The sequence below is a fragment of the Balaenoptera acutorostrata genome, chromosome 3 (assembly GCF_949987535.1).
Source record: "Balaenoptera acutorostrata chromosome 3, mBalAcu1.1, whole genome shotgun sequence".
Taxonomy (NCBI): domain Eukaryota; kingdom Metazoa; phylum Chordata; class Mammalia; order Artiodactyla; family Balaenopteridae; genus Balaenoptera; species Balaenoptera acutorostrata.
In genome coordinates this window covers 104,710,075-104,726,467 of record NC_080066.1, presented here as the reverse complement: position 1 = coordinate 104,726,467, position 16,393 = coordinate 104,710,075, and the positions used below count along the sequence as shown (strand labels likewise).

At 54.3% G+C, this 16,393-nt stretch overlaps 2 protein-coding genes across 3 annotated transcripts; one reads left to right on the top strand and one right to left on the bottom strand.

Moving 5' to 3' along the window:
* Nucleotides 1-3,313: 3,313 nt before the first annotated feature.
* TMEM253 (transmembrane protein 253) lies at nucleotides 3,314-7,261 on the bottom strand. Its single transcript, XM_007180505.2, has 7 exons — nucleotides 6,951-7,261; nucleotides 5,255-5,348; nucleotides 4,992-5,135; nucleotides 4,548-4,658; nucleotides 4,399-4,455; nucleotides 3,744-3,890; nucleotides 3,314-3,394 (listed from the first exon to the last, which is right to left on the bottom strand). The coding sequence occupies exons 3-7, from the start codon at nucleotides 5,097-5,099 to the stop codon at nucleotides 3,314-3,316; spliced, it is 504 nt and encodes a 167-aa protein (XP_007180567.1). The 5' UTR covers nucleotides 5,100-5,135; nucleotides 5,255-5,348; nucleotides 6,951-7,261.
* Nucleotides 7,262-7,467: 206 nt separating this feature from the next.
* ZNF219 (zinc finger protein 219) lies at nucleotides 7,468-16,117 on the top strand. Of its 2 annotated transcripts, XM_057542585.1 has the most exons (6): nucleotides 7,468-7,875; nucleotides 12,543-12,634; nucleotides 12,929-14,081; nucleotides 14,151-14,336; nucleotides 14,650-14,781; nucleotides 15,045-16,117. In XM_057542585.1, the coding sequence occupies exons 2-6, from the start codon at nucleotides 12,629-12,631 to the stop codon at nucleotides 15,647-15,649; spliced, it is 2,082 nt and encodes a 693-aa protein (XP_057398568.1). In that variant the 5' UTR covers nucleotides 7,468-7,875; nucleotides 12,543-12,628; the 3' UTR covers nucleotides 15,650-16,117. The 2 variants fall into 2 exon arrangements, with proteins under 2 accessions (XP_057398568.1, XP_057398567.1); XM_057542584.1 differs by having other exon boundaries at nucleotides 7,469-7,875; nucleotides 12,929-14,336.
* The last annotated feature ends 276 nt before the right edge of the window (nucleotides 16,118-16,393 follow it).

Genomic DNA, 16,393 nt, shown 5'->3' with positions numbered 1-16,393 from the left:
GCATATCTAAAACCTAAATTTCTACCGTATGTTTGTATAATGGAGAGACAATAACTGAAGGACTATGGGCCAAATCTGGTCCTCAATTTTTAAAAAATCAGTTATCAACATTTTAAAAGCAGAAGATTTCACATTTAAAAAGTCAGAATTTCTTACTTTTATAGGAAAATTGGAACAATGGCAATACCAAGCCCACAGTCCCACATGGCAAATGGGTAGAGATGAGTGCGGTGAGTCTTTAAACAGAATGTGGGCTCTCTAGTTTGCCATAGTTCCCACCACTCCCTATTAACTCATACCTAATCTGCTTCACTCATTTACACCACTCCTCGTCCCTATAGGCAATTTATTTTCAACCTCTGAAGTGCTTTTTAGTTTTAAAGTATTTTTTCATGTGTGATTTTATTTGAGCCTTGGTACTCCAGTAAGGTAGAGAGGGTAAATATTATAATCTCCATTTAAGCAAAATGTAGTTCAGAGAGGTCTGACTTGCCCAAACTTACACATCAAAACCAGAGTCTAGATTTCCTGACTCCCAGTATTATTCTGGGAGGAAAATTTCTATTAAGAACTTCATTTTAGGGGCTTCCCTGGTGGCGCAGTGGTTAAGAATCTGCCTGCCAATGCAGGGGACACGGGTTCGAGCCCTGGTCCGGGAAGATCCCACATGCTGTGGAGCAACTAAGCCCGTGCGCCACAACTACTGAGCCTGCACTCTAGAGCCCACGTGCCACAACTACTGAAGCCCGTGCGCCTAGAGCCCATGCTCTGCAACAAGAGAAGCCACTGCAATGAGAAGCCCATGCACCACAACAAAGAGTAGCCCCCGCTCATCCCAGCTAGAGAAAGCCCCCCGCATAGCAACGAAGACCCAATGCAAACAAAAATAAATAAATCAAATAAATAAATTTTAAAAAAAGAACTTCATTTTAGTGGTTCATGGAAGAAAACCAAAGAAGTAGATATGGGCATAACTGCTAGAATGGATGAATTCCAACTGCTAAGCTGTTCAAGAATCATTGCAAATTACTACCTCCCCTTCTTTTAATGAAGTATTTCTACTCCCCTTCCAGGCATATGAAGAGATTGCCCTTCTCACCATCCTGAAATTGGGTGTGGCTATATGACTTGCTTTGGCCCATGAAATGTGTGTGGAAGTGATATGTAACCCTTTGAGGCAGAAGCATTTAAGAGCCCATGAACAATTCTTCATGCTTACTTCACAACTGGGGAAGGGGGTGGAGATAGGCGGGATTAGTCTCATGGTTACAAGATAGGATCTCAAAATGGTGGCGCTCCATGGGCTTGGTTACCTGAATCACTTACAAGGAGCAGAGCACCCTGCCAGACTACCCTAGACATGTAGTGTGAGAGATAAGCCTTTGCAGTTTTAGGCCACTGAGATTTTGGCATTGTTACCACAGCATAACCTAGCCTAACCTGATACAAGGTTCATCTGCGTGGGGACTGAACTTCTCCAAGAACTAAAATGCAATTTCTAGACATCTGATCATATCACTAAAAGCTGTTGCTCCTAAGTGGAAGACAGTGAGAATGAATTGATTTTTACCCCCAGCTTCCTCAGCTACCACCACCTTCTGATTTTGAAGAAAGCATTTTGAGTCCTTCACAGATGAGCTCTCCATTATTCTGGCATTTAGACTTGGAGGAGGAGAAGGGGGAGGCCCAGATCTTGTTTTCACCATTCCAGAGCCTAATCCCAGAACTGTCCCCACCCACTAATAGTCACACAATCTTGTCATAGGGCGACTATTACCACTCCCAAGGTGTCACAAACAGAAAGGAGCTGCCGCTGGCGCCACTGCAATGTCAGGGCAACGCAGCCAGGCTGCGCTCTTTCCTCACTGGTGCCTGGGCTTGGCTAAGCCCGGAGAAGCAGCATTCTCTAGGGAAAGAAGCCTTCTCAAGTGGGAACAAAAATGAGTGTGAGGCGCACACCCATCCTGGGCACTATGTGAATTTGGGGTGAGTTCTCTTAGTACTGCAGCTCTGGTCAACTTCTAGTTTTTCTAGCCGCTAGTAAGCTGTGGGGCTGGTGCTACAGGGTGCCCCCGTTTTCCTGGGCTTTTCTCAAGCCCACCTGAGCCTGCCATCCTTGCACACTTGCAAAGATCATAAACGGTGGGGTTTGAGCAAAACCAGAACTTCAGCAACCGCCCCGCAGCTGGGATCAAAGGTCGGCTGGGCTGCCGAGAGGCTGAGCCTGCGCAGTCCCGCTCCCACCTTGGAGAGAAAGGGTGGCGGCAACGCGGGCTCCTTACACCGGCGTGCTCGCAAGAGGCGGGAAACCTTAGGTCGGGTCGCCGTGTCCCTCCCTCTTCCTGCCCGGTCCACCCGTCTGCCCAGCCAGTCCGTCCTCCTCAGGCGCGTAGGCCCCGGGGGAGGGGGATGAGAAGTGCCCTGGCCTTCTGACTCATCATCTCCAACCCCTTTCTCGCGCGCGCTCCAAGTCTCAGGACTTTGCACCTGGGCACTGTGGGAGGGGGCACGGCGGCAGCATCTGGGAAACCCTAGCTCTGCCGACGGCCAGCCCTCAGCCCCTGCCCGTCTCCGAAGCTGCCGGATGTAGGAATGTAGACCCACAATCATCTCTCCGTTACCGAGGTTGGGGTGGTGGCGCCCCCACGCAGAATAGCCCGTCCGGCTCCTCCCTGCACGCTGGGCCAGTGGTCGCGTCCGAAGAAACTCTCAGCCAAGCCCCGACTTCCAGGGTTTCGCGTCACTTAGCAGATGCACAGCGCCCCTACCGCGGAGGGAAGGTTCTTTATTTCCCAGCGGGCCACAGGGTAGCGGGGCATCCTGGGATTTGTAGTCTCCGCTAGAGTAGAAAGGAACCGGATCGAAGCGAGAGAACGAAAGCACCCGTTGTGAATTGATTTCAGAGAGTGGGCGTGTACGGGTTTTTAGTGGATGGGATTGTGAAAGGTGGAAATCTTGGAAATAGTGAGATGAGGCACATGTGAAGCAGGATGGGGAGGCAGTGGGGAAGGAGGGTGAGGATAGAAGGGAGAAAATGGGTCTAGCTGAAAGTTGGTTTAAGGATATCCTGCAGGCGGGCAGATTTTCAGGGCGGTAAGGTGGTTTAAGACTCGGTCTAGGTATTGCTTTCCGCAGCAGGGAAGGAAAAAGAAAGGGGCCTAGTCTGAGTGAAGATTGAAGGCACTCCACCAGACTTCAAGTAGGTCTCAGGGGATTCCATCTAGTTTGAGTTCGGTGGGATGGGGTGCAGGAGGGTCTGGAGAACGCTCCCGCCGGGTAGGAAAGCAACACCTGTCTGCTTCCCCTTGCCAGCTCACTCATTTGTTCTGTTTGCTCTGCTAGCCACCGTGGGACCAGTCTCCAAATCAGGAACTTCCTCTAATTCTGAGAGACCCTGAAAACCAGACAGGTGTGAAGCAAGCAAACTGTAAGGGTGAGAAATGAGGAATCCCAGACAGATGCAGCTTCCTCCTCTCCCATTTTTTTTCTCGTGTTCCCAATAGCCCTTCCAATATTTACGCAGATTTCTAATGCTCTCCCACATTTTTAGCCCCATTTAGATACTCAATTCACTCTTACCCACCACTAGGGGAGAAATGTCCAAAGCCAGAAAACCAGTCAGTTTCAGTTTAGGACCCCTTCCTTTCCCTGCTGCCCCATTGTTTTCCCTTAAGTACCATCGACCAGGATAGCCAGTGAAAAAATGAAGTGCTAGCTAGCTGCTTCCTCCCTGCCCTCAATACCTCCTGCAGCTCCTGGTAGTGCAGACTCTGGCTCCGGCAGCATCCTGGCTTCCTCTGGCTCAGCAGGAACAGGGAGTATGCTGAGACCAGCACTCCCCCTAGGGTGAAGGCCTCAGCACTGAGCTCCAGCACCAGCAAGCCGGCTAGCTGTAGGTAGATAGGGCTGAGGGTGTGCTGCAGGGGACCCTGCACCTATTTGCCCCTGCCCTTTCCCCTCCTCTTGCCTCCTCATCCTCCCCCATTCTCCTTTATTCACTTGTACCTGGGAGGGGACAGTTGGGGCAGACATCAAGGCTGTCTTCACCACTTCGACCACGAACGCAATGAAGCCCAAGATCAGATTGAAGGTGTTGAATAGCATCATGGCGTGCACCTGCCAGTGAGTTAGTTCAGCCCTGCCTAGCCTAGGGGACTCAACTGCAACCCCAAGCCCCACCTGTAGCCTAGCTGAAAACAAAACTCAGCTCCTATTCTTCCACCTCCAAACGGGACCATCAGCCCTCCAACTTCCTTGTTTCCCTCCTCAGTCTTTTAGACCAGTCACGGGCAGATAACTAACACAATTAGTCAACAGTTAGAAATCCACTTCCTGGGCTGAGGTGTGTGTGTGTTTTAGGGGGTGGGAAAATAGTACTGCATTCTCTTCCCCTCTCACCTTCCAGAGACGGGGTGCTCTGCGCAGCTCAAGGGTTACAATCCCAGTGAGGAGACCCTGAATGATGAGAAAGGCAAGTGGTGAGCTCTGGCCCATTAGGGAGGGGCCCCCAGGACCTTCCTTCCACCCTCCCGTATGGTAGTTCTTACCAGTACGCCAGGCCCAAGTGGCAGTGCTGTGGCCATGTGACAAGCAGAGTTCAGGCAGGCAACTGAGATAGCAAAGGGCACCACAGCCACTGCCAGCCATAGCTGGCTCACCTGGAGGCCGGATGCAGGGTAGTTGAAGGAGAACTGTTAGGGACTCCCTTCCTTCCTCCCAAGTGGTGGAGAGTAGTCAACCAAGAGCCATAAAAGAAGGGGATATCATTTAATTTTTTCTGCCTCATGTCATAGTTCAGTTACTTAACTATGTGTTTTCCCCACATGATGGAAGCTACTTGGAGATGAAGGGTCTTGCATTGTTTATTCTATGTTTCCTCCACCCTCCTCCCACTCAGAGCCTAGCACAGTTTCAGGCAGATGATAGGTGCTCACTAAACATGGGTGGAATTGAATTGGGGTACAAGTTGGGGTGGGGCAGCCTGGCCTCACCGCCAGCACCAAGAGGTGCCCACTCTGCCTGTGCCTGGCCCAGTGCTGTAGCTTTTCCAGACGAAGGCTGGGTCTGTCTTGCTCTCGCTGACCAGCTCTCTCCTCCATGGCTCCCTTGACCACTAGAGCTCAGTGCTTCCTAGCCTGGGAAAAATTCATTATGGCACCTATCAGGAGACAGGACATGCAGCAACATCTCTTTCAGCTGCCCCTCTGCCTGCTTCCAATATCCAGGGACTTGAGGCTCGGGGCCTCACACTTACCTAGTCTGAAGCAGCTGCTCCAAAGGGATGGGTCCCAGCTGGCCCTGGAGCTCCTGGTAGGGCCCGGTAGCTCAGAGCAGAAGACAAACTTGTCCTGGCAGAGACAGGCTATCAGGTCTGGGGTGTGGTGGGGCAAAGGTCCCTATGAGGGCCTCAGGATCCAGGGAGTGGTGCTGGGTAGACACCAGCCTCAGTTCACTCCACAAGACACCCAGCCCTAACTCATTCTGTTCCTGTTTCCTACTGACCCCATCTCTGCCCATCCTGGGTTCCTCTTCTGATCACTCACCTTATCCACTCACCTTATACATGGACACTACCACCCTGGGCCCCAATTTCCCCCCATTTCCATCTAATCTTTCTCCTTTTTTTAGGGGGCTTCCTCCTCAAATTACTTGCTGTTCCCTAGGGAAATCCCACATTACTCTCTGAATTAGTCCCGTCATTACTGCTTGAAGATTTGTCCCAAGACCAGCCAAGACCTGGCTTCCTGTCTCTCACTTTCTGGACAGTTTCTCCTCTCTCATTCCTTTCTTGAAGGATTTACTCTGGATCGGACACTGACTAAGTGGATGGAGAGCTCTATTTATAGTAGGGATTGCTTTTGACTCAGTGATAACCTGCAGCTAGACATGTATAGAAGATGGTCCTTAAATGGTCAGTCTCGGGAAGGACACTATTGCAACAATTAATATTTTTGAGGGACAGAAGTTGCCTTGCAGCCGGGCAAACTCTGCCACTTTCTGAGCTGTGTGGCCTTGGATACATTATTCTACCAATTGAACCTCAGTTTGTTGAAACTGAGTGATTAAAAGGGGGATAATAATATGACTGTGAAGGGTTGCTGACTCAGGGTAGGTGCATAATAACCATTAATGGTGCTGATGAGGTCATACTGATGTACCTCATATACTACAGGGCTTATTCAGAAGCTAAGCTAGGGTCATTTATTCATACAATAAGAAGCAGAATCACATGGGCCCAAATATATATTCTGTACATCAAAAATAGGAAAAGTCCATCTTGGTGCAGAGCCTGAGGTCTGGGGGCAATCAGACCTATGTTCAAAGCCCAGATCTACGTGGGTGACCTTGGGCAAGGTACTTAATCTCGCTGTTTCCTTATCAATAAAGGGAATACCAATCTCAAGAGATTGCCTTAAGTATTAAAAGAGAAAATGCATATGAACCAACTCAGTCCAGCACCTGGCACATACATGCTCAGTAAATGTTAGTGGCTATTATTATTATTATTGATTACAGAAGACGACTGAGCCAGAAGACCCCCAGGAGTTAGTACCAGGAGGCAGGGTCCTGGGAGGCAAGTGGCCTTTGTAAGCCACTTCTGCCCTGCTCAGTGCTGGGCCAACACTCACTGGAACACTGTGCCCACTCTTCTTTCCTGGGGAGTGGAAATCACATTTAAAGGGATCCTGAGAACTGTTGTGTGTCTACCCCCTCCTCGATCCTTATGTACATTAATTTTATTTTGTGGCAATGGCCTGATAGAATGTGAGATGTTGGGCTGAGCATCCCTGAGCTGGTAGGCCAGTGGAAAGCGACTCTTTTGGCCTCATTTCCCTTACCTGTAAATGCAGACCAATTATATTTCACAGTGTTATTGGAAGGATTACATACTATTAAATATGTGAACAGGCATTCGGTAAATATTGATTAAATCTAAGTATCCTACTTACAAATTTGCAGTCCCTGTCTGGATTACAATCTCCTCCAGGGAGGGTACTACATTCCCCTCATGTGTTCATCCCCCACGGCGCTGAGCATAGGTGCCTGGTACTTAGTAAACACTCAGTAAATATTTGTTGTATTGAAGAGCCATTAAAGTGACTTAAGGAATGGAAAAACAGAATTCGAGAGGAAGGAGCAGGAATTGTTTATCAAGAAGGGAAAGGACCGGAGAGTAACTTTAATAATGTTTCTTATACGGCAGACATTAACTATCTCTATAATCGCCCCTCCTCCTCCCCCAAAAGAGAGGCAGAAATTGTAAGGGAGAGGCTTTGAGATAAAACCCTAGGAAGAACTTCCCGAGTCTGTGCATGTTGGGGCAGAAAGAGCGGCAGAGCCAGCTCCTTCCCTGGTATGTCCGGGTTTAGGGTGGGAGGGGCAGTCCGCTTGGAGGCTGGGGGAAGGACGAGATGACCTTTCAAAATCTCTTCCAGTCTCCTGTTGGAATCATCCGTGCGCCCCACCCCCGCTCCCTCCCTCCTTCCCTCCGACAGCGCCCCCAGTCTCCAAACGGCCCGCACCCCGCCCCTGGCGGCCGCCTCTCGCGGCTCCCGGGGTCCCCAGCTCCCTGTCCCCGGAGCCAGAGCCCCGCTCCCGCTCTCGCTCCCGCGCGGCTCCCAGCCCCGCCGCGCCGCCCCCCGCATGCTAATGGCCGGGCCGCCTCCCGCCGCACACAATGCGGGCCAGGGCCGGGGGCGGGGGACCGGGGAGGGGGCGGGGGCCGGGCCGGGGGCGGGGGGGCCGGGGCCCGGCGCATCTCCCCCGGCCCCACGTAACGCTGACGCCCGCGCCGCCGGCCCGCCGCCCGCCGCCGCCGCCGCCGCCGCCGCCGCCGCCGCCGCCGCCCGCTCCGCCGCCGCCCGCCCGGGGCTCGTGAGTAGCCGCTCCCCCCACTCCCGGCCCCCCCTCCGCCACCCGGCCCCCGCCCCCGGCCCCCGCCCCCCCTCCCGGACGGGGGGGCCGTTACGCGCTCCCGGCTCGGAGCAGGTGCAGGGGGCGGGGGCGGGGGAGGGGCGCCGGCTCGGCCCCAAGCAAACTTCGCCCAGAGCTCCTGGGGGGGCGGGGTGGGGGCAGCGGCCACGGAAGCCTGGAGAGCTAGGGGGGCCTCGAGGGAGGGGGGGCAGGTGGGGGAGCCGGGAAAGCGGACACCAAAGGGGAAAGGCCAGCGGGGGTGGGGGGGCGGGCGTCTTTGTAGGGGCCCGAAGGCAGGGCGCGAGGGGCCTGGGGTGCGGGGCGGCAAAGCTGGGAGCCAGAGTGGATGAGTGCCCCCCGGCCCAGGTAGGGCTGATGGAGGAGGGGGAAGGGACCCAAACTCTCCGGGAGCGGGGGGTGGGGGAGGGGAGAGGATGGGGGGTGCTTCCCTCTCTGCGTCCCAAACAAAGTGTCACAAAGAGCTCGGCCGGCGGCAGCGGCGGAGGCGGCTGCAACTCAGCTTTTGTTCTCCCGGCCCGGGTAGCTGAGCCCTGGCCTCCCAGTCTCCCAGCCCTGTCCCCCATCATCCTTCTGGTTTATCTTCCCCGGGAGGGGTCTGGGGTGCTGCTGGAAGAACCTCTTGTGCAGGATGAAAGGTCTTGCCCTACTTGCCAATCTACTTCTGGGAGGGAGATTTTCCCAGAGGCTCTCCTACCCACTCCCCACCCCCTAATCTGAGAACTGAGGTTCCTATGGGTGCCAAGACTCTGACCTTTCTAGGGTCAGCTCCAGCTAAAGGGGCTTAGGGCTGGCTACATGCCCCCTCCCCCAAATCCAGGTGTTCCAGAACTTTCAGAAGAGGGGTCAAGTTGGGACATGCCCCTGGGATAAGATTTTCCATGGTGGGGTGGCAGTAGGTGAGCAGGTGTACCTTCCTCTCACCTCATGCTGTACATTTGAAACCCATGACTGAGGTCTGTAACCCCAACTCAGGGCAGTGAGGATGGAGGGAAGGAGGCTTTCCCAAGAACTCGATCTAAAAGGTGGGCAAGCTATGCTGTGGGGTCAGTTTGGGGGAGCCACCTGAGCAATGAGGTTCAGAGGGCCATGGAGAGGAGACCATAAAAGTGAACTACTGACATGTCTGTGTGATAAAGGTGGTCTTGACTCTAGACCACCTAAGGAGTTCCCTTTCCTTTTAACTCCATCTAGTGCAGCGTTAATCAATTGTTAGGGGACTTGGAAGGTATAAGGATTCTCAGAGGGAAAAACATCAAGTACAATATTAGAAATGACCAGAGGCAGAGACCTAGTCACAAATATACTTCAAGTCCTGAACACTTGCCCCTTACACTTTGACCCTAAAAACTTTTGAATCACAAAGCTTGAGGGACAATCTTCATGGTCCTCCAGTCATTAGATGCTTCTATGTACTTGTCCCAGTTGTTTCTAAGAGTCTTCTCACCAACCCTTCCATCCTTCCCTACTCAGTAAGGTATGATGGTCCACACCAGCTCTCCTAGCACATAAAAGGAATTGGCCTGTTGCTTTGGAAAGATTTTAGATCCCTATCCCTGGCCCTGCATCCCTATAGAACCCAAATAAGGGTAAGGTAACCCTTGATTCCCAGTGGGGGTGGAAAGTAGGTCAGTGCTACTGTCTGGCTAAGTCTCATGGCTGGTGTTTAGGGCCTGACTATAGAAAACTCTGACTGTTGCCCACAGGCAGTACATGCATGATCTAGGTCCCAGGTCAGTTCATAAAATCTGGGGCTCTGTCAGTGCTTTCTCCTATTGAGAAAAACTCATGGGATCAGGTTCTTGGGACCCCATTTGGTGAGGAGATGATTCAGGAGAACTTGACTGGGCCTAGGAGGGTCTCTCAGTGGTTTTGTTGATTTGAGGCCACCCTCTGGGGAAACTTTCCCTTCTTGGGAATTCAGCTTCAATTTGGGCCTTCTTGTATATCACTGGATTTCCATCCTGGAAACTGCTATGTGCAAAGCAGGTTTTCTGTTTTTGTTTTGTTTGGGGGAGGAAGCTTTTGCCCAATTCCTACTCTACTTGCCTTGGATATGAGGTCAGCCTCCCGTGAGGTAGTTTGTTTACTATCCTATAGGCAGTTTTAGGGGCCCTAGAATCTTCTCAGAATCAGAGTATGTGCCCATAGGTTAGTCAGCTATGACCATGCAGTATTCCCAGCCTCCCCCCTCCTCCCCCACCATCTGCTTCCTCTGAATATACCAGATTGGCTGTACACCAGGATGTTCCGGGAATCCCCAGGAGAGCAACAGAATGTGATGGACCCACATACGATGCCTCAGTAACTCATTCCAGGATGTACAAACTGTAACTGTCAGAACACTCCTTAAAGCTAATTAAAATTCTTCTAGTTACATCTATTTTCTATTATATCTGTCTATTTTCAGTGACATCCAAAAGGCCAAAATAATCCCTCTGGTACCACTATTTTTTTTCCCCCTCTATGGTTTTACAGATAGGAATTTTTACAAATCCTCTGGCTTTTCTCAGTGCCTTATCTGTGGTGCTAAAATGGCAAATGTGGCCCCTCTAGTACTTCATTGCTCTATGGTACGGAGGTGGCCAAAGTGGCTCCTCTGGTAGCCCACTGCACTCTCCATGGTACTGAAGGAATGACCATTTGTTTCAGCATCTCTCTGGGGTCCAGAAGAGTCCTGTGACTCAGAACCACAAAACTTTTGAACTGGAAGGGACCATCAGTATAAATCAGTCCAACCCTCTTATTTTACAGATGAGTAAACCAGGAGGTTAAGTGATTTACTGAGGATTGCAGGGCTATTAATGGTCTGACTGGGCCCACAATAGTCTTGCACCCCTCAGTTGTACTCTAATTCACCTTTCATTATACTACTCAGCAAACTTGGCTAGGCTCTTGGTCTCAGGAAAGGGGCTTATTTCGAGGATCCAGAAAATGAGGGTGGATGCCTTAATTTGGAGCTACAGAAATACAGATATTAAAAGTGGTGCTGGAGGTTGTTTACTGATCCTTGGACAAAGACATTTTGTTAATTAATCTCCTCTTAATAAAATTCCCATAACACAGATTCCACATGTAACAGGTACCTGCCCCTTCATAGAGTCTTATCCTATCTACTAAATGTCAAAAATTAAAGAAGCCTTGGATCTCCAGAGCCTTTTCTCGTTGCAGGGCTGACTCCTGGCTCAGTTCTCTTCTATTAAAGATCCTTAAGCAAAGTAATGCTGAGTCCTTTTCTTTCTCAGTAACCGATTTCAGTTTCACAATGCCTATTGTAAGGAAGTTCTTTATATCTCAAATATTCTTTCTATCTCAGGCAAAAAAAAAAAAAAAAAAAAAAAAAAAAGGTTAGGCCCACATTTGTCTAGCCTTGACCAGATACAATTCTATATGTAAGTAAGAAAGATAGACTGGATGACTTCTGGTCCATTCTCCTAGGCCTATCTCCATGAATCTTAATTCTGGGGTTGCTTCTAAGTCCTAATGCTAACCTCCTCTGCAGCTTAGAATCAGGAGGTTCCACCCCCAACCCCGCCCCCCCTCCAGCCACCAAGTCCTCTTCCTCTCACTGCTCTTCATCCTCAGAACTGGAGCTCTGCACATCCCAGGCCCAGAGAATTTTAGCCTGGAGAACTTTAACCCTTTCCAGCTCAGAGTATGTGCTGAGCCCCTATCTGTGCAGATGGCCCAGCCCCGCCCCCCGTCCCTCACTCCAGCCTCTTGAGCTCAGAGCCTGTGTAATCCTCCTCTTGTGTGAGGGAGCCTCTCCCCTGCAGAGAGGAGGAAAGCCTGCTTTGGAACAGCCCTGGACAAAGGGGCTGAGATGCCCCATCAAACTGCAGGCTCCAAGGTTTGAAACAAGGGGATGAATCCTATCCGGTATTTGCAGTTTTTAACCCCTTCCCAAAGCCAGCAGCGCCCCTTAACTTCCACTCCTCCCCCAACTCTCTCTTCATTCCCTCTCCCTCTGGCTCTCTCCCCCTTCATGCCCCTCCCCCTCTGTCTGTCTCCAGACTCTCTGCTGCTGGGAGGTGTTTCTCTCCCATGCATGAATGAGTCTCTGTAATGAATGGAAATGAATGGATCAGGAATCCAGGCGGAGGGAGGAAGAAAGAGGGGGAAAGACAGAAAGACAGGGTAAAGGCAGAAGGAAGAACTATGGAGCCTGGAAGAATGTTTGGCTGGCTGGTCAGTTAGCGGTCTGAGAGCAACTGGTCCCACTTGGATAACTGGGGAGCATGGCAAGCCCACCCCATTTGCTCTTCAAGCTGCACAGCCCAACCTAAATGAGAGAAGGGTATACTGTGATGGTCTCCTCCACCACGAGGGTGGAGAGGAAGTGGGCGGGGGGGCTTGGTGGTGGTAGTGGTTGTTCTGGACAAGGCATTTAATACGAATAATTTGGGGGAAGAAATCTGGGTTATCAGGGAGACTTGTGGGCAAATAAAGGAGTACAAGTTTTGAAGACAGCAGCCTCCTCCTGTCTCAGGATGTAAGGAAGGAGAAGGGATAGGTTTCAGGGTGCTAAGAGTCTGGGGTTCGGGGTGACTCTTCCCACTGCTGAAAACCAGGGCTCACCTCTTCCTCCAAATCTGTCTCTCTTGCTTTAGCTCTTCAGCACCTGTTGCCTTCACTAGCAGCTTTTCCTCCTCCTCTTCCCTGCACTCCTCAGAACCAAAGAATGTGAAGGGGGTCCATGGAGGTGAGTGAAGCTCTGGCCTGAACCTATGAGTACCTGCAACTATACTTCCTCCCCTCCCTACCTCTCTCTCTCTCTCTGTTTGGCCTCCCATTACCAGAAGTTGTTTTCGTGGCCCTAACAGCTCAATTCCCATTCATCCCCCAGCCTCCCCAAGGTGAGTGGGAGGGGCACCCAGTGTTCGTGGTTAAGGCCCTGACCCACCCTCCCTCGGGTTCCTCTGGCTCTCCATGTCCTTGCTTTCCCCACAGCTCTCCCTTCTCCACCTTTTTGCTCTACTCACATCTTTCTCCACAGGGCTCACGTCCCCGCGCCCCGGGCGGCCACCTAGCGCCGTCGCCACCGGCCTTCGACGGCGAACTGGATCTGCAGCGCTACTCCAACGGGCCAGGCGTAAGCGCCGGGTCTCCGGGGATGGGAGCAGTGGGCTGGTCTGAGAGTCGCACAGGCGAACGGCGCTTCCCCTGCCCTGTATGCGGGAAGCGCTTCCGCTTCAACTCTATCCTGGCTTTGCACCTACGGGCGCACCCAGGCGCCCAGGCCTTCCAGTGCCCGCACTGCGGCCACCGTGCTGCGCAGCGGGCGCTGCTGCGCTCGCACCTGCGCACGCACCAGCCTGAGCGCCCGCGAAGCCCCGCCGCGCGCCTGTTGCTGGAGTTGGAGGAGCGCGCGCTACTGCGGGAAGCGCGGCTGGGGAGACCCCGAAGCTCAGGGGGCCTGCAGGCCACCCCTGCCACTGAGGGCCTGGCGCGGTCCCAGGCTCCTTCGTCGTCCGCCTTCCGTTGCCCTTTCTGCAAAGGCAAGTTTCGCACCGCGGCGGAGCGCGAACGCCACCTGCACATTCTGCACAGGCCCTGGAAGTGCGGCCTGTGCAGTTTCGGCTCCAGCCAGGAGGAGGAGCTGCTGCACCACAGCCTGACGGCCCACGGAGCTCCTGAGCGCCCCCTGGCGGCCACCTCGGCTGCACCCCAGCCTCAGCCTCCACCCCAGCCTGAACCCAGATCCGTCCCTGAGCCCGAGCCGGAGCCTGAACGTGAGGCAACCCCCGTCTCCGCTCCTGCTGCTCCCGAGGAGACCCCCGCGCCTCCAGAGTTCCGCTGTCAAGTGTGTGGCCAGAGCTTTACGCAGTCCTGGTTTCTCAAGGGCCACATGCGCAAGCACAAGGCCTCCTTCGATCATGCATGTCCTGTTTGTGGCCGCTGCTTCAAGGAGCCCTGGTTCCTTAAGAACCACATGAAGGTGCACGCCAGCAAGCTGGGCCCGCTGCGTGCCCCGGGGCCTGGTTCTGGGCCTGCCCGGGCACCCCAGCCTCCTGACCTGGGCCTGCTGGCCTATGAGCCTCTGGGCCCCGCGCTCCTCTTGGCCCCGGCGCCCACCCCGGCTGAGCGCCGTGAGCCTCCGAGCCTCCTGGGATACCTGAGCCTGCGAGCCGGCGAGGCCCGGCCCAATGGTGAGGGCGCTGAGCCTGGGGCTGGCCGCAGCTTTGGAGGCTTCCGCCCACTGCCCTCTGCTCTCCCAGGCCGGGCTCGCCGGCACCGCGCGGAGGAGCCAGACGAGGAAGAGGAGGTGGTGGAGGCAGAGGAAGAGACCTGGGCCCGCAGCAGGGCGGTGGGCCCTCTGGCTTCACTGCCCCCGCGCTCAGGCGAGGGCCCAGGGCACTCTGCGACTGCTGCGGGGGCCCCGGCGAGGTCCACCGCCACGCAGGGTACGTAAGGGTCTCCTTTCTCTGAGGATTTCGGCATCCTGGGCGCACTCTGACGCCACCACTGCCCTCCTGTCCCCTCCTTTTTAAAAAGGACCTGTTTCTTATTTCCCAATTTTCCTCCCCTGGAGGCTTTACAACCTTTTGAGGGTACATTTCCACTCACAGCAAATCAGACCCCTCAGGTTCCCGCAAACATGCTGTTTCCTTCTGGGCTGGGAGGGGAAGCAATACTGTGGGTGGGTATGGGGACACACGGCCCTAATAGGGTTAGGGCATAGGGTCCCTCTGACTTCTTTTAATGTGTGTATTGCAGAAGAGAATGGGCTCCTAGTTGGAGGGACCCGGCCTGAAGGGGGCCGGGGGGCCACCGGCAAGGATTGCCCCTTTTGTGGAAAATCCTTCCGCTCAGCGCATCACCTCAAAGTGCACCTGCGAGTGCACACAGGTGAGGGGGGCAGCTTCCGGGGTGGGGAGGGGACTGGAGGGCAGGAAGGGGGGTGAGAGGTTCTATGGGAAACGCCGGGAGATGACATTCGGCTGCCTAAGGATTGTCCAGATGAGATCGTTAGGAAACGCCTCTTAATTAAATCGGAGGGGTGGGAGAGGCGCGGTTTTCTTCCTGGCCCGGAGGTCTGTACGTGGAGTGAATTGCGGGTTAGGGCTGGCAGTGATGGTGACTCGGGCCCTATCGCACCCCCCTCCCTCCAGGAGAGCGCCCCTACAAGTGTCCGCACTGCGACTACGCGGGCACCCAGTCCGGGTCGCTCAAGTATCACCTGCAGCGCCACCACCGGGAGCAGAAGAGCGGGGCAGGCCCCGGGCCTCCTCCAGAGCCGCCACCCCCTTCCCAGCGGGGTGCAACCCAGTCGTCGGGAGCCAAGCCGGCTGCGCAGCCTGCGACCTGGGTGGAGGGCACAGCGAGCTCCCGGCCTCCCTCGAGCGGCGCCGCGTCGGGGTCCCGTCGGAAGCCCGCCAGCCCCGGGAGGACCCTGCGCAACGGGCGAGGCGGTGAGGCCGAACCCCTCGACCTGTCCCTGCGGGCAGGGCCGGGAGGCGAGGCTGGGCCGGGGGGTGCCCTCCACCGATGCCTCTTCTGTCCCTTCGCCACTGGAGCCCCCGAGCTCATGGCCTTGCACCTGCAAGTGCACCACAGCCGCAGGGCTCGGGGCCGCAGGCCGCCCCAGGCCGATGCATCCCCGCCCTATGCCCGGGCACCGTCCGGAGAGACCCCTCCCAGTCCTCCGCAGGAAGGGGAGGAGGGCCCCGGGCTGTTGCGTTCAGGAGAGGCTGGGCTGGGGGGGCAAGAAAGGTAGGGAGCCCTCTTACGGGCTGTTAGCTTAGTGAGTTTACCCCGCAGGAGCGGGGCCGCGCTAGAGGTAGTTGGGTAGAGCAGCCAGCAGGGGGCAGCGTGGGACCCATATCCCAGCCCCGGGCGGACCAGAGGTGGAGGGGGCAGAGGGCGTTAGGAGGGTAGGTGGGCGATACTCACCCAGCCCAAGAGAGAGTCACAGTGCCTTAGAAGTGGCAGGGGTGAGGATCAAAGAACGGGGTCCCAGAGCTGGCAGAGAGGAGTGTTCCTGGTGAGGGGCAGCTTTGCCAGTCTTTGCTGGTCCATAGGCGTGAGAGTTTATTTTTGTACAATGGGTGGGGGTGGGGGCACTGTACCCTTCTAGCCCCTCCAGGGGCCCTGTAGACGTTGCTATTTTTGGTACGATTCCTGTCATCCCTGTCGCAGAGTTGTGTCCCCAATAAACAGGTGTCTTGAGGCACAGGGCACTGTGTCTGCCTGCCTATGTCCTGTCCTCCTTGGGCCACTGTGTCCAGAAAATAGTCATCTCTTCAGGCACTTTTTATCACCCAAAGAGCTTGGTAAGAAACTTGGGCTTTACCCTCAGGCTTTGGCTTAAGTAGCTCAGGGACAGGGCCCAGGAACGAGCATTTAACAAGTAGCCTAGGGGGTTCTCATGTACTGTGATCTGAGGACCTCATTTTGAGAACTGCTGAATGGTGCTGGACCCCAGCTTGACTGTAACCAGCTAAGCCTCAAGAAGTGGGTG